The 20891-nt window shown below is 40.1% G+C and overlaps 1 protein-coding gene across 1 annotated transcript; it reads right to left on the bottom strand.

Moving 5' to 3' along the window:
* Positions 1-12687: 12687 nt before the first annotated feature.
* LOC104882967 (cysteine-rich receptor-like protein kinase 10) lies at positions 12688-16440 on the bottom strand. The gene is made up of 5 exons (XM_010667403.4): positions 16222-16440; positions 15414-15624; positions 15040-15277; positions 13176-13326; positions 12688-13002 (listed from the first exon to the last, which is right to left on the bottom strand). The coding sequence occupies exons 1-5, from the start codon at positions 16432-16434 to the stop codon at positions 12688-12690; spliced, it is 1128 nt and encodes a 375-aa protein (XP_010665705.2). The 5' UTR covers positions 16435-16440.
* Positions 16441-20891: the final 4451 nt, after the last annotated feature.

The following is a 20891-nucleotide window of genomic DNA, read 5'->3' as shown; positions in this document are numbered from 1 at the left end:
CCAATTCATTAAAGAGCCGCAATTTGCAAACCCTAATTCACAAAAAACCCAATTCAAACCCTAATTCGCAAAAAAACCCTTATTTACAATTTATTTTTTTATTTTCGTTAGTATTTTCTGTATAATTTCTTTTTTTTATTTTTATTTTGGTTTCCTTTTCATATAATTTAGTTTTTTTATTATTTTTTTATTTTCGTTTTCTTGTTATTTTTTTGTAATTTACAGTATTTCACCACCTCTTGGATTAGTTGATTAGTTTGTTCTTATTTTGGAAGTAATTGATCTTTGTCTTTGTATTTATTATTGTTTTGTTGATTTTTTTTATTATTATAATTTGGTTATGTGATTGTTGAATGTTAGTGGATTTGAATGGGACTGGAACGTTGAATGTTGGTGGATTTTATTTTCGTTTTTTCAAACCTTGAATTAGGTAAATACCACAGTTACTGTACCAAAATTTTGAATGGGGCTGGATGCGAATGTTCTTTGAGGCTAGGCTTTTGTAAAAAATTTAATGAACATATACTCATGCGGTTCTATTACAAAACCGCATCAGTTTTTTCGCCAAGTTCGTGCGGTTTTGTGATGCAACCACGTCAGTTAATGCCTAACTGATATGGTTTGCAACCGCATCACTTAATTTATTATAACTATTGCGACATCACCCGATGTGGACCAATACCGCATCAGTAATCCCGATTTTGACCGCATCAAATGGGTTTTTTTCCACTAGTGTTCCTTTAGTCAGTTCCTTAGCATTGTTAGACCTCACACATAATATCAAGCAATGAAATTGTGTGTTAACATAAGCAAAGAAATCTTGTATGATTTGCACTACATCAGATTTATATTTAAGCATGTACACCCAAGTATGTCTACTGTAGTCATCAACAATTGTTACAAATGATTTACATATTGTAAGTAGATGTATAATACAGTCCCCACGAGTCCAGATGAATGAATTGAAAATCTTTATTTGATTTGATTGAACTATGTGAAAGTGGAAGTCTTGTTTGCCTAGCTATATGGCGAACTTGGAAAATACAAGAAGAGAGATTGCCTAATGCAAGATTAGATTTAACATGTTTCATAGAGTGAAAAGGAAAATGACATATCCTTAAGCGCCAAACTTTAGCTTCTTCTATACATTGATTATCAGAAAGTGAAACAGAAGCAACATATGTGTTTGTTGAAGCAGAAAATAATACTGGAATTGTTGTAGAGTGCAATACAAGTCAGGCTTCAGACTACCAAGAACTAGAGGATGGATCAATGTAGGTCCCTAGAGAATGCATGAATTAGTTGTAAAACTAACAGAACAACTCATATCATGACAAATTTTAGGAATAGAAATGAGATTAAAGTGGAATAAGTGAGGAACATGCAACACATCTATCAATGTTATTTCAGGAGAAAGTTTCACTACGCCTTTGTGAACAATGTTTACTTTGCTACCATTAGGAAAAGTGATGCTATTATCATGACCAGACACTTTATGATATGATTAAAACATAGTCAAGTCATGACAAATGTGGTCGGTGGCTCCACTATCCACTACCCATGATGTACCAAGACTAGAAAGGAGGCATATGTTACCTGCCATAAAAGCATTGCTAAAATTGAGAGGAGCATCAGTTATGGACTTGTCTACTGAAGAAGCTTATTGTTTAGTAAGTAGAGACATAAGTTGATTATATTGATCAACTGAAATAGTCTTGGAATCAACAAGAGGAGAATCAGGATCTTCATAATCAAGTTGGGAAAGATTAGTAGACCTCTCATCTCTATGACCAATCAAGTGAGGAGGAAGACCATGTAATTTGTAGTATCTATCAACACCATTCCCAGGGGTCTTGCAATAGTACCAATCAAAGATTTGTTAATAGCATTGAAACTAGGTTTATATCCTTTATCATTTTACTTTAATCTATCATAAGCAGCAAACACAAGAGAATCCTGTTGAGTAACCGTACTACTAACTTCCTTGTGTCTCTACTCTTGAACTAACATAACCTATAAGTTGTGTTCAGAGTAGTAAGAGGCTGCATCATTAAGATGTTTGTCCTAACTTGGACATAATCTTCATTAAGTTTCATCAAGAACACCATAAGCCTTTGATCACGAGTCTTAAGCATTTTCTTAGTTAAAGCACAAGAACAATTGTCACGGGAACAAGTTGGCAGGAGTTCTAATGTTGCATCTCAAAGATTTGTTACTATAAAGAAAACAGTTGAGTACCAGATGCTTGACCAAACCCATCTTCCGAATCCTTACATAGATCCTAGCCTTCTTATAATACCACACACTTTTGACAATTTATTTTTCCAAAGAACACAACAACCAACCAACTACTATATGATCATTACATATGTTCCAAGCTTTATATTTTAAATCTGATGAATCAGGTTCTTCTAAAGATCCATCTATGAAATAAAGTTTGTTTATAGATGATAACACTAACATGATGGAACATTACCAGTGTCCATAATTGTTTCCAGAAAAGAGTTCATTAACTAGCTTTGTATTAGATGAATTAGAAGGATGGATGTAATACACACTTCTTAAGACAAATGTAGGTTCAAGTGTTTGAGGTATTTGAACAGAAGACATTTTTGTGATAATTTTCAAGAAAGAAAGAGTGATGAATGACTTATAAGATTAAATCAAGAATTGAGAAAGAAACGAATCAATCTAAGCAATTTTGAAGGAATCAACACAAAATACAAAGCTCTTAGCTAGAATTTCAACAAAAATTTCACCAAATTCCAACAGAATTTCACCAAGAAATCAACAAAACAATCACCAAATGTTGATAACATGAACTGATCAAACAATTTCCACTAGAAATGCGCAAAAACAACAATTTCACAATTCACTTTTTCAACAATTTCAACAATCTCAACAAGGAAACTCAATAATCAACTCAAATCACATGAAGATTTCAATAATCGATATTAATTCACAAGAAAACCATATTTCACACAAATCTAGCTTCACTTAAGATGATTCAGAGAAGAATACAGTTGATTCTCACGAAGTGTTAAAGAATGGCGCGAAAACACCAACTCTGATACCATGTTATCAAGTAAACCTTGATATAGAATCAATAAACTCCATTATAGAAATACAAATACAAGGTGACACTCAAGAAGGGGGGCTTGAATTGAGTGACGAAATTTGATCGATTTTCGCAAAACCTTTGTTATTGCACAGTGCCAGCCACTGTGCGAACTAATCGTAAATCTCCGATTTGAGTTTTTGCAAAACTAAAACTTAAATTATGTGGAATTTGATGCACAAACACAGAATATAACGTGGTTCAATCTCACCTCTGAGATCTATGTCCACACGAAACAAAACTCTTTATTTCTTTGAATATTAAAATACCAACCTCTTGATACAATAAGACTCCCTCACTACTAACCCTAGTAGTGCTAACCAACTCTTAACTCTAAGAGTTGACACTCTCTATAATAGTGAAATTACAGAAAGAAAGAATCCTCAAACGTGTGTTTCTTATTCAAGCAATTAGAGGACAATTACATCGTATAATAGTTACTTGAACTGACTCGAACAGTGCTATACTTTGTGCGTTAGGAAATTGTTTTCAGCTCTTAATATTTCTGATTTTTCTCTCTGAAAACGTGAGATCTAAAAGTGAATTATAAAACCCTTTTATAGGATATGGTTTGGACGACCATCCTTCAAAGATATCTTTTAATCCTTAATTTAAGGGATATAATTCTCTTTTTAGAAAAACAAACTTTATCTTTTTCCATCTTTATCTTTAATCTCAAAAAGAAAAGTTTTCCATATTAGATTTTCTTTTCAACTCAAATTCTGTTTTTATCAAAAAGTATTTTCCAAATCTTTTTAGAAAACTATTTTACTTGTTTTTTAAAACACGTTTTATGAAATTCTTTTCTAAAACACGTTTTTATAAAACTTTTTCATAAAACACGTTTTATAAAATTCTTTTCTAAAACACGTTTTTTATAAAATTCTTTTCTAAATTTTTTATGAAAATCTTATATTTTATTTCAAAAACTAATCTCCTTTTTCTATAGACATATAATATTAATACAATTATTTATTTCCTTAACTCTAAGAAAATAATAATTATACTAATTTTATATTTCTATATTTAGCACATAGCATATCACCTATTCAAGCATATTACATTTGTATATAAAGTAACTATTCTAAGGAACATATAAACTTGGACTTCATTCTTGATTCTTCTTTTGCTCAAAGTCTTCATTTATTAATTCCTTTCTTCATGCATCAATTCCTTTCTTCACGCATTTGTTGTAACTGTTACTCACTTTCATACTATAACATATTATATTATTTTTCATCATCAAAACATAACATGTATATGCACAACAATAAGAATACAACTATTTATAGTTGTGTGCTATAAGAACAACAATACAACTATTTATAGTTGTGTGCTATAACAACAACAAGTCACCTGCTCTTTATAACATAATCGGGTATTATGTTGTGAGGGAAATAATCCAGAGTGGCAGCAGTAGGAATACACTAGGTGTGTCCATTAATAAGCTATGGTGTATGTTTGGGCTTATTCCCAAGGCTAAACCAGTTGCAGGAAGATCAAGGCCCAACAGTTTCCTCAAGGACTCCAGGGGCCCATCTAGGGGGATTTCTTCCAGCTATCAGTGCCTTCCAGCTGGCCTACCACTGCGCCTCCCAAAGCACTATAAATACCCAACACCCTCGTCAACGAGAAGGTATTGAATTCTTACCTAGCAAAACAGAGCATCTCTCTCTAGACTTTATCTCTCTAGCTTGATCACTGACTTGAGCGTCGGAGAGGCGATCCCAGAACCACCTCCGGGGCAGTCTAACCTTACCTTTTGCAGGATTCGGGTGTACAGACTATTGACACAGGACATTCAGATCTGACCCGGTATTTCCTTAACAAGGCAGTTAGCATCCTTAATTTCTAGACAGAAACAGTTTGGCACCGTCTGTGGGGATAGTACGAAAAGTTATTTCGCCACCACTTATTGAGACTTACCTCAGTAGCTACTCAGCTTCGATCATCAATCCTCGAACGCCAATCGGCAATGGCACCAACAAATAACACCCGCGGCAAGCAAACCTCCGACCAGGTTCCTCGGCCGGAGAGAGGCCACTCACCCCCACATAACAGGGAGGCTGAGCAGGTCCCATCGCCCGGTCGGCAGTCGCCCACCGTTCAAACTTTGGACCCCCGGTCAGCCTCTCAGCAAATACTGAATGTCGACCCTCAACCGCTCTTCGCGGCCGGCATTGCTCTTATCACGGCCCAGCTCCAAGAAACCTTCCAAAAAGGTATGATTGACATGATGGCCATGCTTCAGCAGAGGCAGCACCAGCTCATCCCCATTAATCAACCTGAGCACAGAGAGCATACTGTAGCCCGCTCTTAAAGGGAAGAGCGCAACTCTCGTTCCAATCGGGATCAGCCTAGCCAGCCATGATCCGATGCGAGGGAACCAAGTCATCGAGACAAAGAGAAGTCGACTCGTCAGGGGTCGGCTTGTCAGCACGCAAAGACCCACGTATCAAAATCCCCAAGAGGGGGCGCGGATCGGAAGCCCAAGGATGCCCGGCACTTTCTTAACAAGAAGTGCCTCAGCCAGGGCTACGACGCCCGGGAGCAGCAAGCTCATGATAGCGGGACCAAACAGAGTTCCAGTCCGCCGATGGGCATGAGTCGGCCAGAGGGACCTTGAGTTTAAGCAACGCCTCGTCCTCACCCATCTTGTGAGATACTTGGCCAACGTCGTTGCAAAACTCATCACAGGCCTCCGAGGCGTGCTACTCGGCAAACCACTCATCCCGCAATCGAGAAGCCTGCGCCTTGGCCTCCATCAGCTGTGCCTCGATCGTGCTCAGCTTGAACTTAACTCTGTCCAAGTCGCCTTGGATCCGAGCCACTTCAGACTCAGCCGTAGCTTTGGCCGATTCAGCGTTGTTCTTGGCCATTGTCAAGTCGGCCCTCTCCTTCTTCCAGTCCTCCTGCTCCTTCTTCCAAGCTTCCTCGCCCTTGTTGATCTTCTCATTGGCCTCGTCCGGTCGCATCTCGGCCAGCCGTTTGGCTTCCTTGGCTTGATAAAGCTCGTCGAAGTGCGTCTTGGCTGCCTCCTTCAGCTCCTGGACCTCTTGAACCAGCGCAAGCCGGTCCTCGGACACCCTGGTCATCCGGATAGAAAACTGCGAAGAGAAAAACAAGTTAAAATATGGAAGTTGAAAAGTAAAGCACAAAGTGAACAAAGCTACTTACATCCATCCAGGAGCAAAAGAGCTCGCTCGACTCATTTCTCCCATTGACCGCCTTGATATGATCTCGGTCGGCTTGGGTGCACAGGATTTCCAGGGCATCATTGATCCTTTGCTTCTTGTCCGATTTGGACAATTGGGTGAAAGGGATCGGTGCCTCGGATAGCGTCTGGTCGGCCTGAGAAGGGTTAGACGACGCCGGTATATGGCCCGGGTTTCCCACCGGCTTAAAGTCAGACGGATGGAAGGAGATGTGAGTATTGTCATCTCCGGACATCGGACGAGGGTTGTTTACCTCGACAGAAGGCTCCTTCCTCGCCTTCTTCGCATAGGCCTCCTTCTCGGCCCGAGCCTTCGCCAAGGCCCTCTCGGTCATCTCGACCTTCTCCTCAGCCCTCTCCTTGCGCTTCTTCGGCTTAGGGTTGGACGGATCCTAAAAATCCCAAAATTTGATAAGTCCATAAAGCCTAAACGAAAATGAATCATATGGAGAGGATTCATAACTTAGGCTGAGGGGGCTTGTTGATCTTGTTGGCCTTCATCTCGACCCTTATCCGAGCGGCCTTCAGGGAAGCAGCGGTTAATCGTTCGACCATCTCCTGGTCGGTTTCTTTAATGTATGCAAGGGAAGCTTCTAAAAAAACATGAAAGAAAGTTAGAAGGGCATAATAAACAAAACGAAAAGTCAATCGGGCCCCCCACTAGTAGAATAAACGCTATTTGGTGCGGTTAAAAAGTGGCATATTGCTGCGGTATTGGGCGCGCAGCAATTAAGAGGGCAGCAATAGGTATTAATTATATTGCTGCGGTTTAAAACCGCAGCAATATTTAACAATATTGCTGCGGTTTTTAGGCCAAACCGCAGCAATATTATAATTTTTTATCTAGTTAACACGTAGTATTGCTGCGGTTTTTAGGGCAAACCGCAGCAATATACGCTATTTTATAATAAATAAATAACATATTGCTGCGGTTTTTAACAAAAAAACCGCAGCAATATGTACAGGTATAGGTAAAAAAAAAATTTCCTTTTTTTGCATTTTGCGATTAAATTTGGAAATGAAAAAAAATTATTAGAAAAACAACATTTTTTCGCATACACATAACATTGACAGCTTAGTTACAATGACAAATTACTAAAAAACTAAGAAATTGAAAAGTAAAAAAATCTTAAAACAAAAAATCTACTGATCTAAAATAACAAAAAAAAAAAAACAAGTGTTAAACTTGTTATGAACAGCACTATGGAAGCTAAAGAACAAGAGTTATGAAACCTTAAGAAACAAAAAAATAAGTGTTGAAATTATAAAAATCAAACAGATCTAAAAAACAGAAATCCTAAAACAAAATCTACAGATCTAAATTATACAACCTAATGAACAGAAATTCGAAATATGAACACAAAAATATACATATCTAAAAAAAACAAAAATAACGAAAAAAAAAGGAAAAAAAAACAGATTTAATTCACGAGCACCGGTGTTGACAGTGACGAAGAAGATCGGAGCAGGACTGCACGAACGAACGAACCCGAGTGAGATCTGAAGCGAGCACCGGTGTTGTGACGACCGGTGTTGGATCACGAGTGCAAACGACGACCGGAGGGAGGAACGAACACGAGTGAGAGAGGATGCGAACGAGTGAGGAACCACGAAGCTTACCGGAGAATAATGACCGACGCGGATGTACGTTCTGGCCTTGTGAACAACAATACGCATAGCCGCAGCCTGACTATAAACGAACGAAAAGGAAGAGGAGAGGGAGATTTTCGGGATGACGACGAAGAAGGGCGAAGAACCACGAACGCGGATGTTTTTCAAAATTGATCCATTGAATAATATTGCTGCGGTTTTGGGCGAGAACCGCAGCAATATTGTCAATTTCTATTTTTTTATTTCTTTTTGTGTGTTATATTGTTGCGTACATGTCAAACCGCAGCAATATTACCGCAGCAAATAGCATTTATTCTACTAGTGCCCTATGCCGAATTACCCTTAGGGAAGGCTGGACTCAGACCCATGGCCGCCAAGAAGTTCTCGTTCTTGAAAAGTTTGCAGCTCGGGAGCCAGTTCCCCGCTACGAAGACCTCCCCGCCGTCAACTATATTGGCCTCCAATTGCATATAACAAGCAGCCACGGCTTCCTCATCTGATAGCTCGGGCACTTTGAAGTTCAAGCAATGGTTCGGCTCGGCAGATGGAGGTACAGTTGGGATGCCCCACTCTCCCCCGTAGTACACAAAGGCGAACCCTCGGCGGAATCCCTTTTGAGAAGAGGGGAGATCCCAAACGGTTCGGTAACCCCGCCGAGCCTGGAAGCACCAGCAACCAGGACCATGTTCTCCGGCCATCATCTCACATAACTTGTACATATGGCGCCAGAGAGTCACGGTTGGCTTAACGCCTATAATTTCGCAGATGACCTGGACGGCCAGAATTCCGCCCCAGGAGTTCGGAGAGAGTTGACCCAGCCACAGGTTATAGGCGTTCAGTAAGTCCTTCTCGAACTGGGTCAGGGGGATTCTCAAACCCAACTCCATAGCCTTATAATAAAAGGCAGTGCACCCAGGAGGAGGAGCCAGGATAGTGTGGCTGGCATCGGGTCGGACCAGCAAGTAGGGGTCTTTTATTTGAAATTTGGCCGCTTGACCTCGGGGGTCCTCCAGCAGGGCCTTTATTAGCGACGGCAGGGGGAACTTTGCTCCCGGTCTGCCTTTTGGATCTATCTCTGGATACACGAATCGTCCGGACATGGAAGCCTCGCCTTCTTCTCCCGGCATAGTTACCCTAACTACACCATCACACAAATATTTGTCTAAGTAACTCCTCGAAGAGGGATAGGCCAGGGACACCTCCCATGGTAGGGGGATGACACCCTCGGCCTCCTCCTCCTCAACTTGTGAAGGAGTACTCGGGAGGGAAAGCGCCTCAGGCAAAACCGAGGGATCCAGGCAACTTATTAAAGTTGACACCAATACCATTCCCATTCCCCTCACCTCCTCGGCTAAATTATAAGGAGGTGAAGGAGGAGGTGTCACCAACTCGGACGAGCTCCCCATTATTTATTAACAAGAGGGGGTCGGCCGATTTTATTAAAAGGAAAAAGAAAAGACTTAGCGAATAATCAAAATAGAAGCGTACCTGGTCGGACGAAGAAAAGGGGAACCCGGACTTAGAGAGAGAAAGAGCTCTGAAGTAGAGAGAGAAAAAGCAGAAAACTCAAATTTTAGAGACAGAGAAATGTGGAGAACGTGGCAAAATCTCTCTCCCCTCTCCCTACTTATAGGCAAGCTCCTAGGGTTCCGTGTCCCGCGTCCGATAATGGACCGGGACCTGCCTTTCAGCCTCCTTAATGGGCCTCTCAGAGGGCCCAAACATCCAAAAGACGCGCCCTAAAGAAGATGAAGGGTCGCGAAGCTTCTAGAGATTCCCAGAAGTTGAATCGCCACCATGTTTTCCAGCACCCCAATAATCCACGACTGCCACGTGGCATTTCGGGTTTAAGGCGACTATTAAGTTCACCAGCTCAAGTTCACCAGCTCAAGTTCACCAGCTCGGTCACTCTAACCGTCGGCTCAAGCATGGGGCTCATTGGCCCCTCATCCGAGCCGCGACCAACCAACTCGGCCCAAAGAGGCTCTCCTCTTTGGTTGAGTCAATCTCCTAAGTCCCCGATTGACTTAGCGAGAGACGGCACCGGCTCGGACAAGCATGGGGCTCATTGGCCCCTCATCCGAGCCGCGTCCAACCAACTCGGCCCAAAGAGGCTCTCCTCTTTGGTTGAGTCAATCTCCTAAGTCCCCGATTGACTTAGCGAGAGACGGCACCGACTCAGACAAGCATGGGGCTCATTGGCCCCTCATCCGAGCCGCGTCCAACCAACTCGGCCCAAAAAGGCTCTCCTCTTTGGTTGAGTCAATCTCCTAAGTCCCCGATTGACTTAGCCAGAGACGGCACCGGCTCGGACAAGCATGGGGCTTATTGGCCCCTCATCCGAGCCGCGTCCAACCAACTCGGCCCATAGAGGCTCTCCTCTTTGGTTGAGTCAATCTCCTAAGTCCCCGATTGACTTAGCCAGAGACGGCACCGGCTCGGACAAGCATGGGGCTCATTGGCTCCTCATCCAAGCCGCGTCCAGCAAACTCGGCCCAAAGAGGCTCTCCTTTAAAGAAGACCGGGTCTGCGCGTCCTTCCCCCTTCCCTCAAGGAGACCGGGTCGGCACATCCTCTCCTCTCCTTTAACGAAGACCGGGTCGGCATGTCCTTCCCCTCTTTCCATAAGAGACCGGGTCGGCATGTCCTCCCCCTCCTTTAAAAAAGACAGGGTCGGTACGCCCTTCCCCTGACTCCATAAGAGACCGGGTCGGCACGTCCTTCCCCTCTCCTCCAAAGGGACCGGGTCGGCACGACCTCCCTTATCTTGCAAAACCAGGTCGGCTTGGTCCTTTCCTTTATCTGGAGACCGGGTCGATCTGGTCCCTTCTCCCATCTGGAGACCGGGTCGGACTTACCACAAGATGGCCCAGGTTCTGCCACGAACAGGAGACGCTTCATGATAATGTCAAGATCTCCCATTCCTGGCGTGGGGCTAATTGTTTGGGCTTATTCCCAAGGCTAAACCAGTTGCAGGAAGATCAAGGCCCAACAGTTTTCTCAAGGACTCCAGGGGCCCATCTAGGGGGATTTCTTCCAGCTAAGGGTGTTAATGAGCCAGGGTGGTTCGCAAACTATTCGAGCTCGGCTCGGTCAAAGCTCGGTCAAAGCTCGGCTCGAGAGGGCTCGACTCGAGTTCGAGATCGGCTCGCGACCTTAACAAGCCAAGCCTGAGCCCAGTAGAGTTCGGCTCGAAAGCTCGCAAACATGTTCGAAAAATTTTAAAGTACAAATTTTATACATTAATTTTTAACCCAACTTGAATTTCAATTTCAAGCCCACTTTAAAATATTTACCAATTTAAAAGTTCTAGACCAATTAAAAGATATGAACTAAGGGGCTTTTTTTCCAGCCCAATTAAAATTTTGAACATACAAACAATTAAGAAAAGTTTCTTTAGTTTACTTTTCTGTACATCTGTTCAAGACTTCAAGGGTTTTCAAAGAACCCTAAATCTCCATAGCCATTATGTACCAGTTGAACGCTGAGCTTTAACGGCGGCGACCAGCGAGTGTCGTTTGTCTCGGTGGCGAGCAGCGTCATCTTCGACGGCGAGAAGCATCGTCTCCGGCGGCGAGCAAGATGACCTGTAACGTTCATAGTTTTTGTTATTTTTAGTTTTTTTTTTCAATTTAATCTGAATTCGAAGTTTCTATGTGCTAAAGTATGATGAATTCGAAGTTTTTCGCTTTAATCTGAATTTGAAGGTTATCGTTTTAATCTGAATTCGAAGTTTTATGATTTCGTCTGAGATAATTAATGGTTTTCGAAGGTTGTTTATGAATTTGGAACTAAAGGGGTGAAAGTAGCACTACTGTTCTTGTTCAAGTCAGTGGAATTCATGCATTTTATGTGTAATTTTTAAGAACCTTGTGCAATGATGATACGAGTTCATTCAACAAGGAATGAAGGAGTGAAATAAAAGCTCATTTACTCATTTACAAAGAGGTTTGCTGGGTTTTTCTTTCTGCTACAATACTACTGTTATTGTATTCTAGATCTTGCTGCTACAATACTACTGTTCTTGTCATCAAAATAAAAACCCTAAATGTACTAGAAATATTCTCGAGCTTTTTCGAGCCGAGCCGATTTTTTTTTTCGAGCTCGAGCCGAGCTCGGACCCTCAAATTCTCGAGCCGAGCCGAGCCTGGCCATGTTCGGTTTCGGCTCGGCTCGTTAACACCCCTACTTCTAGCTATCAGTGCCTTCCAGCTGGCCTACAGCTGGGCATCCCAAAGCACTATAAATACCCAACACCCTCATCAACGAGAAGGTATTGAATTCTTACTTAGCAAACCAGAGCATCTCTCTCTAGACTTTATCTCTCTAGCTTGATCACTGACTTGAGCGTCGGAGAGGCGATCCCGGAACCACCTCCGGGGCAGTCTAACCTTACCTTTTGCAGGATTCTGGCGTACGGACTATTGACACAGGACATTCAGATCTGACCCGGTATTTCCTTAACAAAGCAGTTAGCATCCTTAATTTCTAGACAGAAACAGTGTAACATGTTATACCATAGATGCACTCTTCTATTATTTCGAATCACTTAATGAAGACGTCAAAACTTTGATCATAAATCATGACTACTCTATTATCATCAAACGAGAACAATTATTTTAGAAGATTCTAAAATGGAACATCTTTCATTTACTTTGTAATGGAGGGAGTACATTTCGATAGGAAAACAAAAACAATCGACCTTCATATTTGAAGCTTTTTTCGTCCATCTCAGAGTTTATCTTTATCGAGGATGAATCTCTGTGAGTTCATCGTTATTTTTGGAAAATTTCAGAGACGAATTTGGACCGTCTTGGTAGGAACCATAGTGGCTAGTAGTTGGTGGACCAGATTGAGGTGGTTTTGGTTCCGGGAGAACCACTTGATGGCCACTGAGAGCTGAGACAATTGGAACCATGGTTGGCCTTTTATTTGCGTCTTCTTGGATGCAAAGCAAAGCAATATGTACGCATCTTGTCACTTCGTCCCTTAAGAAGTTTCCATCAAGTCTTGGATCCACCAAGTCTAAAATTGCACCGTCTCTCCATAGCCTCCAGGCCTGCATCATTGACGACATCCCAATAAGTACTTGTGTTGTAAATGTTCTTCATCCTTAATATTTTTTATTCAAGATCAAAAATATAAATTTGAAAATTTGACTTCTAAAATAGCATATATATACTACATGATTATCTATAAATAGAGAATACTTGCTTCGAAACATTGACTTACTCGTAAGCATAGACTTTCATCCTCATAGGGGAAAGTAGTCGAGCTACACATATGGCCACTTACAATCTCGAGAGCAATTACTCCAAAACTATAGACGTCAGACATAATCGAGAATCGCCCCGTCAACGCATACTCAGGAGCCATATATCCGCTGTCGTAGGCAAAGTCATTTGTAAGAAACTCTAGTTCTACGACATGAGTTGATTAGTTTCATAGAAACCAATATAAAGAAGGCAGCTAAAGACTAAAGTAGTTGTAGGTTCTATCTTATGGACTTCATATATATAAGAGGGTTTGCATAACAAACAACCCTATCTTGTTATCTTTACTTGATAGCATAGAACTTTTACTTGTTCATCAAAAAAGTAATTTTTTCGTTCTATAATAATTACAACATATCCTATTGGCATAGTTTTAAAAAAAAAATCCATATGAAGAGGAGAGACATATAAATAGATAAAAGTTCCATGTGATATGGGAGAGAAGATATTACCAAAGAAGAAAATATTCTAATTAATATGAAACTTACAAATTAAGAAAACATTATAATTAAATAGGACCGGATGAAGTATTAGAGATAAAATAAGTGATTAAACTTTATATATAATATTCTTCAAAGAGTGTAAGAAATAAAAATTACAACATATAATAGACGAAAGAGAGTTTGAAAATTATAATAGAGTATAAATGTAGGAGCAAAAAGGGACACATTACCCTACTCGTGCATTACATACATACTAAGCCGCCAGTGGTGGCGTGCAAGGTTTTCCATCTCTAGCATAATGCTCCATAGTGGTAGCACTTCAAAGAAATCATGGAGTGCTCACTGTTAAATATGGGCCTGGGCCGCACCCATCACAAGGAGAGAGAGTCCACTTCACAACACAAAGGAGGTTCCACCTTAAAACCATATGGCAATAAGGGGAGTAACCCCTTTGCATTATAAAGTGAACTCATCTCTCTTATTTAATCAATGTGGGACACTCACATGTGGTGTGCACTATACATCATAGCTTCAACACTCCCCCTCACATGTGAGGTCCCTTTTTCAATTGGCCCAGAATAAATTAACGGACCCTCTGTGGGCCTGGCTCTGATACCATGACAAATCTCGGTGGGCTCAGCACAAGAGAAGAGTATGACCACACACAAGCTCAATGGGGTTCCATCCTAAAACCATATGGTGATAGGTGGAGTAACCCATAGCTTATATACTAGTCATATACTTTCAATTCTTTCAATGTGGGACACATGTGGATTACACTCTCAACATTCCCCCTCACATGTGTGCCACCTTTAAACTTGCAATTGGATAGGTCACATACACCTCGTTGGCCCTACTTGGGCTTCCAACATGAGGTCAACAACAAGCCCCTACTTGGGACACAATTCTGTTGGGCAACGTGCTCCAAACAGATCAAACCTTCCATCTTGCATTCAATTGGCCAAATACCCTGGGCCGAGATCGTCGGCTCTGATACCATGTTAAATATGGGTCTGGGCCGCACCCATCACAAGGAGAGAGAGTCCACTTCACAACACAAAGGAGGTTCCACCTTAAAACCATATGGCAATAAGGGGAGTAACCCCTTTGCATTATAAAGTGAACTCATCTCTCTTATTTAATCAATATGGGACACTCACATGTGGTGTGCGCTATACATCATAGCTTCAACACTCACACTAATGAACGAAGTCAAATTACTTGTATTCTTTCAACGAGGGAGATTTGACTTTTCACTTCGCACATGAGTAAAAGAGACTAAAGAGTACGACGCATATGTATCCTTCATTTAAACAGTCTCCTTTACATTAATCCAACAAGAAGTCAAGCAGTCCCATAAGATGAAAAAATTATACTTACTATGTGCCAGCAATCTTACTGGTGTCCGCCTGGATCTGATCCCTTGCAACTAGTCGTGCCAATCCAAAATCTGCTATCTTCGGATTCATATATTCATCTAACAATATGTTGCTCAATTTCAAATCTCGGTGGATAATTTTCAATCTTGAATCTTCATGAAAATATAAGAGTCCCCTTGCGGTTCCTAGTAATATCTTGTATCGAGTCTCCCAATCTAGTGTTGGTTTTCTATATCGATCTGCAATTTGTATTTCATATATATGTAAAATAATATTGCGCTAACTTGCAATTTTGTAACTAGGTACCTATGTATGTATTTATTACTTTTGTGATGCAAAAGAAGAAAGTATAACAATGGTATCATAAAACTATACCTATCAGGACTTTGTCAAGGCTTGCATTAGCCAAGAGTTCATAGACAAGTAACTTCTCTTCTCCATGTAAGCAAAATCCTAAGAGTTTGACTAAATTATTGTGTTGGAGCTTTTCAACAAATAGAACCTCTGTCTTGAACTCTTCAATTCCTTGCCTTGAGTTCGTTGACAGCCTTTTTACCGCTATTTCTTGTCCATTCTGAAGCTTTCCCTAAAGATGCATATGTTTCGTAGGTTAATATCAAATTATATTGTATATTAAAGGCAAAATTGGCCTCAGGAGCACAAACTACGGAGCAGGTACACCGAGCACCACCAACATTGACTAGTAGCAAAACACCCTAAACTTTGAGCTTGGATGTAGCAAGTGTCGTAAATGACGGCACATCTAACTTTTCTTGCCAGCGACAAGGAATCCGTGTTAATTCTTTTCCCCTTTTCCTCTTTTTCTTACATTTATTCTATTTTTTCATTAACTAGAAGCTTAACTCATGTGAACCTGTGTACAGAGAAGTTAGCTCTGGCGTCATGTATGACACTCTTTGCACCTAGGCCAATAGTTTAGGATGTTTTGACTACTAGTCAAAGTTGGTGGTGCTTTGCACCTGGTCCATAGTTGCTAGTGTTAAGGCCAATCTTGCCTGTATTAAATGAGCTAATTTTTTTATGAGCGCAACTACCATGTTCCACGTTCAAAGATAGATTATAAAACCAATTTTGAGCCTCCAACCATCAACTTAGCCTTTTGGTTACGTTGGTACTCTAACATGGTATCAAAATGGATTTAACATTGATTGCAAGATTGTACCTTGTAAACACCACCAAATCCACCTTGGCCTAGTTTGTTTCGTTGGGAGAAAGAGTCCGTTGCATTTCTTATTGTCTTGAAGTCAAACTTTAATGCTTCTACAGCAATGAATTCTTCGAGATCTATAATGATAGGCATATAATATAATAATTGAATTATGAAAGTAACTTGATATAATTCGTTTGGCTTACTGATGATAATAAAAATATACATCTTCAATATAAATTAAAAACTAGCTAAACTACCTGGGGAGCCTTTTGTGCCCTTGTGACGGTAGAGACAAAAACAGGCACCAACTATTAGGAGTAAGATTGCAATTATAATCGGAACACCTGTAACTAAAACTTGTGATGACTTTTTATCATTTTTGATATAATTCGTTTTGGAAAAGTATGTTAAGTTCTTCAATGGAATAAGAAGAGTTGTGGAAGGTTGGGTGTCAGAGGCCTGCGGAGACAATCCATTGGCTATGAGCGTTTGTCGAACATCGGCTCCATATTTATTTGCAATATCAGCAATTGTACTGTTGTCTTCTTGGACCACAACGGTCATAAGGTACAAAATGCCATCGTCAACTTGGATCCATGAAGGACACGCACACCTTAGAGGTATAGTAAGGCTTTCATTGATGGTTAAATTGATAACCGATTTCTGATCTCGGATAGCATTGCAGGTAGTCAAACCTTGAAATATGTCGTTCACTATCAAGTAGTAATTTTCAGTAGCTTGAACAACATGAGTAGTGTTGGCTTGGTAGAACATACCTGTACAAGAGCACATCACAGGGACGATCACCTCGTGGTTTGTTTCCAAGGTCATGTTCCCTGAGGTATTGTTGTTGATTGCCGATATCTGAGATGCGTTGGCGGATAAAAGGGAAGCAATCAGAGAGATGGTGTTGTAGTAAGGTTGTGTTCTGTAAATTAGAAAAGATTGACAACTTCTATTCAGGCCGTTGCAATTGTACCCAAGAGTAGAAGGGGCATCGTCCATTGGAGGGTGAGAATTAAGCAATCTCAATACTCATTATAGAGAGAGAAAGAGGAGAAATGTTTATTTCGGTAGAAAAGAAATAAACTCATCAAGTCATTACAAAGCTAAGCAATGACTATTTATAGTAGAGTTAGTTAGAGTTGGTTATAACAACTATAACAGAAAAGTAAGACATCAGCTTATTACTAATTACAGAAGGATAATCTTCATATCCTCCCTTCAAGCTGGACTTGTGAACAATCAACAAGACCAAGCTTGGAAGCTAACAAAACATGCTGAGGACCAGAGAGAGGCTTTTTAAGCAGATATGCCAATTGTAAGGAACTAGGGACATGAGCTGTTTGTATAAAACCAGATGCAACTTGTTCTCTCACATAATGACAGTCTCTTTTGAGGTGCTTTGTTCTTTCATGGAAGACTGGATTCTGCGCAATATGTTGAGCAGTTGTGTTATCACAATGCATAATAATAGGAAGAGGAACATTAACATTTAAATCCTGAAGTAGACCTTCCACCCAAACAAGTTCAGAAGCAGTGCTAGACATGCTTCTGTACCCAGCCTCAGCAGATAACTTGCTGACTGTTTTCTGTTTCTTGGTTTTCCATGATACCAAGTGTGATCCAAGAAAAACACAATAAGCACTTAATGATCTACTGCTGAACAAACAGGAACTCCAATCTGCATCACTATATGCTGTTAATCTCAAATCACTAACAGTAGGATAGAATAAACCCATGTTTATTGTACTCTTCAAATATCTAACAACATATAAGGCAGCTTGAAGGTGAGGCTTCCTTGGACAACTCAAAAACTGGCTTAGATGTTGTGTAGCGTAGGACAAATCAGGCCTTGTTATATTTAAATATAACAATCTGCCTGTGAGCTTTCTGTAAACTTCTGGTTCTTCTAACACTTCACCAATATCAGTAGATAAACCAAGACCCTTAGGAAGAGGAGAAGAAACAACTCTTGTGTTTTCAAGGTTAAAATCCTTGATAATATCTGTGATGTATTTCCTTTGACTTAACAAAAGACCAGACTCATTCCTGATGATTTCTATACCCAAGAAATATGTCAAATTACCCAGGTCTTTGATGGTGAATGCTTTGTACAAAGCAAGTTTAATGGCACTAATCTGAGAAGAGCTAGTTCCAGTCAAGACCATGTCATCAACATAGACTAAAATCGCAATAAATTCTCCATCAAGACTTCTTGTGAACAAAGAATAATCTTGCTTAGAATGTACAAAACCAAGATTAAACAGAAACTTACTTAACTCCTTATTCCACTGCCTTGAGGCTTTCTTTAAGCCATATAAAGATCTTTTCAATCTACAAACTTCACCATGTTTAGCCTTAGAATATCCAAGAGGTGGTTTCATAAACACTTCCTCATCTAAGTAGCCATGTAAGAAAGCATTATTTATGTCTAATTGACATAAAGGCCACTGTTTAGTTACTGCAAGAGAAATGATTATTCTCACAGTAGCCAGCTTGGCTACAGGAGAAAAAGTGTGAGTAAAGTCCTCACCAGCAACCTGTTGATAACCAGTAGCCACCAACCCACTTTGATCCAATTGCTTTCTTACCCTTAGGTAAAGCTTGTAATTCCCATGTGTCATTAGCTTCAAGTGCATCAAGTTCTCTTTTCATAGCTTGTTGCCATTCAGGATATTTACTAGCTTGATGATAAGTAGTAGGTTCAACAACTTGAGAATGATTTGTGACATTAAAGGACATAGAGGAAGAAGAGACTGGAATAGTGGGACAAATGAAATCTTGAAGCTTTGTGGGAGGTTTAACAATCCTAGCAGAATGTCTGATAGGTAGGTGAAGGTTAGGAGGAATAACTGAAATCTCAGAAGATTGATTAATAGGTATGGTAGAAACAGGAGCTGAAACATCAGCTATAGAAGCATCAGTAGGTAATGAGATAGTGTCAGTATTTTGATTAATAGGAGAAGATAAAGAACTATCATCAGCAACATGTGGACTAGAACCATGAGAAGTAGTATGATGTATAAGGTGAGGAGAAGAGTGGTTATCAGGAAGATTAATAGAAGAAGATTGATTATTAGAAGCTTCAGAATTGTGAGTAGAAACAGAATGAGTAGGACTATGATGAGAAGCTGAAGGAATAGGACTATGTGGATGGAAATGAATAGGAGAATCATTGAAAGAAACAGTAGGCATGTCTATGCGAGTATTTGGATTAGAATCAGATTGAGATGTATGAAAAGGAAACACATCTTCCCTAAAGATGACATCTCTAGACACAAAAACTTTGTGAGTATCAAGATTATACAATTTGTATCCCTTTTGACCAAATGAATATCCAATAAACACACAATTAACAACCCTAGGTTGAAATTTATCTTTAGTATTAGTATGTGCAAAGCATAAACATCCAAAGACTTTGAGTAATGAATAGTCAGGAGGCTTGTTATGTAATATTTCAAAGGGTGTTTTCCAAGATAAGACAGATGAAGGAAGATGATTAATGAGATATGTAGATGTTAAGATACATTCTCCCCAGAATTTATTGGGCATAGAAGCATGGAATTCAAGAGCTCTAGCAACTTCTAAAAGATGTTTGTGTTTGCGTTCCACCCTACCATTTTGCTGTGCAACACCTGCTAGACTTCTTTGATGAATGACACCTTGAGAAAGGAAGAAATTAGCACATTGTTCTTGAATTATTTCTGTGCCATTATCAGATCTAATGGATTTAATTTTAGTGTTGAATTGAGTAAGAATTTGAGAGAAGAAAGATTCAATGGTCTTGAATACTTGCATTTTATTTTGCAACAAAAATGTCCAAGTACACCTACTGTGGTCATCTAATATAGTGAGAAAATATGATGCTCCAAGAAGAGTTTTAACTTTATAGGGTCCCCAAAGATCAAGATGAATAAGATCAAAACATTGGAGAGCTCTACTCATACTTCTAGGAAAGGGAGATTTATGATGTTTAGCATATACACATACTTCACAAAAATATTCACTGAGATGTGAACATTGACATTCTGGAATATGTTTCATTTTAGAGAGAGAGACATGACCAAGTCGAGCATGCATGATATGAAGGTTAGAAGTAGAAATATGAGAAGCAAAAGAGTTGTGAAAAGAAGGTTTTACAGAAGAACTAAGGGCAGTAGAGATCAAGAAATATAAACCTCTAAGTTTCTGTCCTTTATCAAGAATTTGATGAGAGTTAGGATGAGAGAAAAGGCATTCTGTAGGTGTGAATTCTACATGAACTTTACCATCAACAAGTAACTGTCCTATGGAAAGCAAGTTATATGTAAAAGTAGGAAAAGTAACACATTTGTAAGCATAATACCACATTTAAGCATCACATCCCCAACTTCATGAACATAACTACAATTACCATCAGGTAAACCAACCTCAAGAACCTTATTAAGTCTTCTTTTTCTATAAAATATACTAGCATCATGTGTCATGTGATCAGTAGCCCCTGAATCTATAATCCAACTACTAGAATCAGGTATGGGAGTAGAAATTTTACCTGCATTATGAGCATAAGAACTGTGATTATTGGAAGATTCTCCAATAATCATCTGATCACATCTATTAACCCTGGCAGAGTGAGCATAGGCAGATGCAGATGAATCTCCAGAACTTTGTTGCTTGCCTTTCAGACTTCTCATTACCTC

The sequence above is a fragment of the Beta vulgaris genome, chromosome 8, assembly GCF_026745355.1.
Source record: "Beta vulgaris subsp. vulgaris cultivar EL10 chromosome 8, EL10.2, whole genome shotgun sequence".
In the NCBI taxonomy this organism is placed as follows: Eukaryota; Viridiplantae; Streptophyta; class Magnoliopsida; order Caryophyllales; family Amaranthaceae; genus Beta; species Beta vulgaris.
Note: the sequence above shows the minus strand (reverse complement) of the source record. Positions and strands in the feature narration are given on the sequence as shown.

Excerpts from the sequence above, each read along its gene's own strand:
- LOC104882967 (XM_010667403.4), bottom strand. The coding sequence starts at position 16,434 with ATGTATATTTTTATTATCATCAGTAAGCCAAACGAATTATATCAAGTT. Across the intron at positions 13,327-15,039 it reads AGTAAGATTGCTGGCACATA|CGGATATATGGCTCCTGAGT; the intron begins GTAAGTATAATT and ends TGCCTACGACAG. Across the intron at positions 13,003-13,175 it reads ATGAAAGTCTATGCTTACGA|GCCTGGAGGCTATGGAGAGA; the intron begins GTAAGTCAATGT and ends TCAATGATGCAG.